Source organism: Colius striatus, chromosome 4 (genome assembly GCF_028858725.1).
Source record: "Colius striatus isolate bColStr4 chromosome 4, bColStr4.1.hap1, whole genome shotgun sequence".
In the NCBI taxonomy this organism is placed as follows: domain Eukaryota; kingdom Metazoa; phylum Chordata; class Aves; order Coliiformes; family Coliidae; genus Colius; species Colius striatus.
In genome coordinates, this window is record NC_084762.1 from 76556327 (window position 1) to 76563972 (window position 7646).

At 37.5% G+C, this 7646-nt stretch overlaps 1 protein-coding gene across 2 annotated transcripts in view; it reads left to right on the top strand.

Annotated features, from left to right (window-relative positions):
- Positions 1 to 5187, top strand: part of FZD6 (frizzled class receptor 6) — a 30035-nt gene extending 24848 nt beyond the window's left edge. For both annotated transcript variants that reach the window (XM_061995257.1, XM_061995256.1), the window contains exons 5-7: positions 855 to 1003; positions 2259 to 2687; positions 3164 to 5187. In XM_061995257.1, the coding sequence (XP_061851241.1) occupies positions 855 to 1003; positions 2259 to 2687; positions 3164 to 3320 (735 nt within the window). In that variant the 3' untranslated portion in view covers positions 3321 to 5187. The remainder of the gene's footprint in view (positions 1 to 854; positions 1004 to 2258; positions 2688 to 3163) is intronic.
- The last annotated feature ends 2459 nt before the right edge of the window (positions 5188 to 7646 follow it).

The following is a 7646-nucleotide window of genomic DNA, read 5'->3' on the forward strand; positions in this document are numbered from 1 at the left end:
GAGTGCTTGGCATAATACAAAAGAGCAGAAAGAGCACATATTCTCAGCCTTCAATTAACATACTGGAAAGAGTAAATAGCAACAGGGGATGTTACACATGGCGTACCTAAATGGGATCTGTCCCTGTAATAAACAGCATGTGCTAACTTGTGGAGGAGCTCAAGGCAGTGTGCTCAGCCTTAGTTTACCTTAGCTGCCTTGTAGATTTTTGTTACATTGGCCAGAACAAAACCAAATGAAAACAAACTTTGCCTTAAGTAGCTAATGTTACCTGGCTGACAAAAACAGTGACTTTCATAGATGGGACTGGCAGATAAGCCAGGTAACATAAATAAAAATTGCAGTATGGGAGCAGTAGATAATAATCTCTTGCTGAGTTAAAGGACTCAGCTCCTGTGATCCTGTTCTGCAAATAGGTGGATTCATTTTGCAACAAACAGACAGCTACTGTGTAGTTCCCTGTGGCTTCTGGAAGAAGCTGTCTAATTTAGTTAACTCCCAACTCATCCACTTTATTGTTTCTTTTAAGTTAAAGGGATAAATCTTATACATACAAACTATCTCTGAAGAACTTGGTTACTAATACTATCAGCCCCTACACTATCTTTCTTTTCAATTTAAAGGAGAAATATTTCCTTTTGACTAACTCCTCTCTGTGTATTCAACTGTAGACATTAACCACATCTGACTTGACTTGACATGTCTAACACTTGACTGCAGTACAAGCCTCAACAAAGGACAGCAGCCATAAGGAGAAAGCCTTTCCTTCGCATAATTTGTTTGTTTTCTGCATTAAAAAAAAATCAAGAAGTATATTTTCTTCTTTGCATTTATTAAACTTTGTTATCTTCTAGGCAAAGGCACTAGCAAGACCAGAAATATTTTTGTTTCTGATGAAATATTTGCTGACACTAATTGTTGGTATATCTCCAGTCTTCTGGGTGGGCAGTAAAAAGACCTGTTCTGAATGGGCCAATTTCTTCAACAGAAACCGCAAAAGAGAGTAAGAACAATTTTTTTATTCCTGGATTTTTAAAATGTAAACTGTAAAATAAGTTGGATTTCAGAATCATTTCTTCACATCTGCTTAGGTAACCAAAATGTCGTCCTTAGACTCTTTCTTTCTTAGAGTCTAAATGCTGCATATGGGCATCAGCAAAACTCTGCTCGAGTCTGTGGAATTTTTATGTATGCAATGACTTCTTGACAACATTATTGGAAGACAGACAATATTTGCTTCTGTTGGTTGGTTCTCTTTCATAGAGCAGAAAACATAATGTTGTGTTCAGCATTGGCTGATATGTCTCTGGTTTAGGGTCTAATGAGGGAAGATAACTTTCAGCCGTCAGTTCAGATCCCTTCATGTGTTCTGACTACTTCATTTGGCACAGTACTTAGCAATAATAACATCCTCTCCCAGGCTTGTCTCATTTTTAAATTCATTTTCATTGAACCTTCCTTTGTATCACTATTATTGCATTAATCTACTACTCCTTTATTTTTTCCTGAAACAGAAAATTCAGTTGTATTACTTAGTTTTGGTAAATTTATGTCTATGGATTTAAACAGATTATAAATGTCTTCACTGTTTCCCATAGATGTCATCTTTCCATTCTTTTTTGTTCCTTGATCATTTCTTTTTAGATTATCTGTATTACTCATAAATTACACTGTGGTTTTAGATCCTTTTATTTCTCTGGATTCCCCAAGGCAGCAGTCCTTAACCTCCTTTTGCTTTACATCTACATTCCTTGACGGTGAGCTTAAAGCTTCCTTTCCCACTCTGCTCTTTTTCCATTTCCTGTATGATTTCTCTCATGTTTCAGATGGTAACTGCTTTCAGCTATAAGAATTTAAAAATAATGAAGCCAATTTTATACTGCTTACCTTTTTTTTTTCTCTTGAAGGAGGTTTACTGTACATGAAGTTAATTTGGTAATTCAGCTGCTTAGGAGCTAATCCTGCTTTCCTCTCTTAGATGATTAATCTACTGAACTCATGGGACCTACTCACAGAAGTAAGAAATGTAGAAACCAGCTTTGTTTAATTGTTCCACAGACATAATTACTTTGACACCATTATGATCAGATTTTTTTCTCCTTTTTTTACGTGTAGTTTTTTTTCCCTTGTGTTCATCAAAATCCAGCTCAGATTGCATCATTGGCTGCTATTCTTTCACATTTTTGTGTGCAAAGCTGTTTTACGTTCTGTCTAAGGTTATTCTCTTCATTCAGTTACATGCTTGTGTTTTCTTTCAGCCCAATTAGTGAGAGTCGAAGAGTGCTGCAAGAATCATGCGAATTTTTCTTGAGGCACAATTCCAAAGTTAAACATAAAAAGAAGCACTACAAATCAACCTCTCACAGACTGAAAGTCATTTCAAAGTCAATGGGGACCAGTACGGCTGGCACAGCAAATCACGGGACTTCTGCGGTAGCAATCACCAATCACGATTACTTAAGCCAAGAAAATGTTGCAGAAATTAAAACCTCTCCAGAGACATCTGAGAAAGAGATAGAGGCAGATGGGACATCAGCCCGAAGAGTTGAGCAAGGTGGAAACAATGGAGATCAAATGTTACCTAGTTCTAAACTGACCATGGATCAGGTGGAAAAAAGAAGCAAAGCAGATAGCACATGTGATATGAGTAGCCTGGCTGAGAGTATGAGGAGAGTAGGTGAAGGAAGGTAAGGTTCCTTAACTCGGTCTTTTACTTGTTTATGTGTGTTGTCACTCTTTTTGTGAGTTTTCTGTTTCTTCTCTCTGAAGAATCACTAGACTCTCAGTATACAGTCAACCCTCTGTAGCTGTCAAGAGTGCTGTAATTGTAACCATTTTGTATGACAGTGTATCTTTAGCACATGGGCTATTCTATGTTTCTGTAGGATTCTTCTTTTCCTTTCAAGCATTGAGTGCAGGAGCTTAGCTCCCGGGATGTTCTTATGTCATCGAGCCCTCAGATAATCTGTGTCTGCAACACAGTCATTTTGAGAGCCTGGAAAAGACCAATGGCAACCCTAAACTTGGAAGTGTACAGAACTGCCTTGCATTCTTAAGCAAGATATAATTTAAGATATAATTTCATGGCAAAAAATGTATTCTCCCAGTGTAATGCACTGTGCTTACAATTTAATCCCTGTGGTTTATTTTTCATTCCTTGCAGAATAACTCCTAGAAGTGATTTCATCGAATCTCCTCCATTACAAAGGAGCTGTTCCCAAATACCCGATGTCTCACAGTCAGCTTCCGTGTCACTGCTCGTCTACTCACCTTCAGATGCTAGAAGAGAGCTGGATTCAGGAAACAGTTCAAACCCTTGAAAGGCTGAAATTTTGTATGAACATTTTCAGTGCATAAAACTGATACAGATTTTGGGTTACACTGGAAATAACAGGTATTCTGTGCCTTATTAAAAAAAAAAAACCCACATATCTTGCTTTGCACTTAAAAGTTATAAGTTTTGTTGTAGGGACAGCTAGCAATACTGTACTGTACTTAATCCTATCCAGGAATAATGGAAATTGAAGTTCCGTAGGACACAGCTGGACTGACTGGCAGTAATTTAAGGAAAAGATGAGAGAAGCAAATATTATTCCAAATAGAAAGAACACTTTGTAATGAATTGCATTAAAATAATGCTTAGAAAGCACTGTTACTTTTAAAGGCATAGAAGTTCCATCTGCATTTTTGATACTTTTCAAGACTTGTTAATTTTTTTCTCTCTTTTTGCTGTCTTAAGCAGCAGTATCACTTAAGGGATGCAGAATCTATAAATGCTCTCTAAATTATGTGTCATGTATCAATTATAGCACTGGTTTATGGTAGCTTGTACACTGAATATCAAAGGGAATCTGGAATTAGAGTGATTTATTTTGTACATAAAAATGAATTTTATAAATAACTGAGGGCGTAACGTCAGTCCTGAGAGCTCCTGGTTTGTGTGTGTTGTGCAAATGTGGTAAAGTTAACCTGCTCCCCTGAGGTGGTTGTTGAGCTCAGCAGGCCTGTGCCAATCAGGCCGCTTTAGTTACTTCTGAGTAAAGCAGACGGGGCCTCTGTATCCAGCACACAGCCTACGCTGTGCACTTGGGGCAAGCCTGGTAAGAGACCTGCACGTCCTCTTCCAGCTGTGATGCGTTAGAGGCAGCGCTGCTTCAGAAAAGGGTTCGTCTGGGCCTGGCTGCTGTGGCGTGGCAAGGGAGGAGACACTTCATATCTCCAGCAGTGTGTAGGGGGCAGCATCCAAAGTCTGCACTTGTGGGTTTTTTACTCAGGTGCAGGTGAAGTGTGTGTTTCATGTTGTTTCTATGCAAGTAACTTTATTTTTTAAAATCTTGTAGAGAATTATCTTGAAGAAACTAAACACTAGAGTTGTTAATATACACACTTGTTTAATTATATATTTACTTAAAAGAAGACCTTAATACTTTTTCTACAAAGCTCAGTTTTCTATATGCTACAGTGATATATTCACTTTAAATCAAACAGGCCTTAATACATGTGGGGTGGTTCTATCATACTTATGATAGGGTGGTTCTCAGGCACAAGTATTACTGACATGAACAAGAATTACATCAATTGGTTCTTCAGAAATCCTGGCTTCAAGGAAGACAATGGAATTTATTGCTCGAGATAATTTGGAGCAAGGATTTTACTGTTTCCTAAACCTAAATGTCAGTTGTAAGACTGTTCAACATCTCACGTTCTATTACTAATAAGAATATTTCTCAATATTTTGGTATCCCGTGGAGAAATTGCTGTGTTCCAATTTGGGCAGCGTTTGTGGCGATGCTTTGAGCAGTCAAGCAACATTGTGTGGTACAAAGGTTGTATAAATGCTGAATCAGCAGGAACTCCAGTTCTGATAAACCAAAGTTACTTTGTGTATCCACTGTGTATTAACAATGGAACATATTTACCTTTATGTTACAGCATCTGCATTTTAGTGTTTGTAATTTATTGCCTTCGGTAGGACACACTGTTTCTTTTTGTAATTTCCCCATTACACAGAATTCTTCCTGCTGAGGAAGATGGTGAGAGAGAGCTGAAAACCCTCCCGTGAAAATACACCCTAAGCACCCTTTGTTCTTGTACTTATGTTTGCAAACGGGTAATTTTATGCACATGTTTGGTAGTTTTGTTATTACTGTCTTGGTTAGTAATAAAATATACTGTTGTATAGTAAGAGTTTCTGACTTGATATTTCTTACTAGCTAGATGTGACACATTTGTTGCTCTATTGCTGCAGTATTTTTACACCTGAAACACTTTAATGTATTGTTTTTCTTAGACCTGTATGGGGTAGTAAATATTGCAGTGTGTAAGTGAGAAACGGAGACAGAACAATGTGGGAATTGTTCACTCTAACACAGAGAGTTGTGAAAGAGTGACAAACTGAACTAGTTCTCATCCTAACATTGAGAGCATTCTTTCTTTCGTGACTTCTGGTTAAAGACCTCCTTTTGATTGCATTTCCACACTATGTGCTCGCTGCAGCCTTCTTAAAATGTTGATGCACATTTTTAATATACTTAATGTTATTCCCTTTTTCAGGTAGTTCAGAAAAATGTGGTTTTGTGGTAACTGTGCTAAAAAAGATTAATACAAAGACATATTGAAGTTACAGCAGTACTGTGAGCTTTAAAATAGGTACATTCTCAAAGAACTGTGACAACAGTCAGCAGAGATTGGAACATTCATTGGAAGTGAAGTGCATCAGTGGTAGACAGAGACTGTGGCACTTGTGTGTTCCAGTGCTGCTCTACCAGAAACAACATACAGACTGTGAATTCCCTCCGTGCCCTTTATAGCTGAAGAGATGGCGATCACTGGATGCTTTAACTTTGCAATACCCAAGTAGCAACAGCAAAGTTAAACAGCTGCCCACAAAAATGATGGTGAGAAGGAAGCCTTCATCTGTTGTCTGAACAAAGTTAAAGCTGAAAATAGACCATTCATATTAAAAGGGCTTTGCTTAATCTAAGAGTAAGTTAGTCTTCTGTGTTTTCTGTATGGGAATAGATGTCTTCTGATGGAGATGTCTGGCCATCTTCTGAAAGGTATGCTGCAAATCCAACAGTTTACACTGATAACATTTTTGAGTCCTGTTTTCTGCCTTTGCAGAAAGTTAGGATAAAAGGTACTGAAAACTTCTCTAAGCCTGACACTTTGTGTGCCAAATGATCTTTTACTTCTTATGAGATCGATCATAAATCACTCAAAGTATGCTTTGGACTTGATGATTGTAAAGGCCTTTTCCAACCCAGGTGTTTCTGATTACACTGAGTTTTCAGACTGAAGAGAAAATCTTTCAAAAAACAAGATAAATTTAACATACTAAACCATATTTGATTTGTGATACAAACAGCACGTGAAATTACCACTACAGTAGTTTGATGGCGTATGTTTTCTACAGTGTATTTTACTGTCCTGTTTTGGTTTTTATTCCCCTTTTTTAAGTGAAGGCTGCAGTGAAGGTTACCTAGAGCATACAAAAAATCTGTGCACATGTTTGGAAAGAAACAGTCCAAAACGAATCCAGGATATGGAGAAAATTGTTATGTTTCTGGTACCATTTAAAAGGTGCTAAGAGCAGCTATCTGCAATATTTAGAACCTCTTTGAATCCTTTTGTTTTTTTAACCAACAGTTTAGGAAAACAAGCTGAAGCGTCGTGCTATTTTCTTTGACAGCTGATCAGATGATTTACAGATAACTGGAAGTCCTTTCTCTTCACAGGGTACAGAAAATACTTGGTATAAAGATGACCAAATCCAGTTGCATTTCAGAAGCAAAATAAAGCCAAACCCTCAGAAAAAACGACATTTAAGTACAAAAAATTGAACTGTAATAAAACTAAGTTCAGTGTTCTGCAAAGTGCTGAAAAATGCAGTAGCTGAACAGGGTGAGGAATCATGTTTCCCTTTGAAGTTTGACCACCCAGTCTCAAAGGCCAATTTCAGAAGACTGCACATCAAAGGAGGAACACTGCATGCCTCCCTTGACACTGCTGCTTGTTGAATTGGTCTTTGAAGAAATGACTGCTCTCTGTTAGGCTGCGTTCACTGGGAAAGATCCCTCCCTGCCAGTGTTAACCACAGGTATTTGCCAGCAATTCAGATGGCTGGCACCATTAAGAGTGTTTTAGAGTCTCATGGGAATAAATGTTATTTCCTGTGCATTACTTTATTTTGCACTTACTCTTTCACTCATTTTTTTTTTCCCTTTTTTTTTTAATGACTATATAACTGTAATTAAAGAAGTTGGGCCACCCAGACCACACCTTTGTGAGCCGTCTGCTCTGTACCTCTAGAAGCGGCACTCAGAGTATCTCTCTGATATAAATCTATTAAATTCTCTTCTGTGTATTAACTGGATTTTACTTCCTATTAAAAAGCAGTTGAGATACAAAGTAATAATTAAAAGATTAAAAACATGCCAGGACATTTATATCTGAGCTCCTCATTAATGCTTATTCCATGTATTTCAACTTTGTTCATCAAAACTAAATCTAGCACAAAAAGTTTGCTTTATTTCAGGCTTTACTAGTTAAAATAATGTGTGGAAAGATGTCTCACGTTTGTCATTACAAAAAGATCTACCTTCATTAAATGGCTCGCAGCTGGTTTCTCAGCACAAACAGGAGCT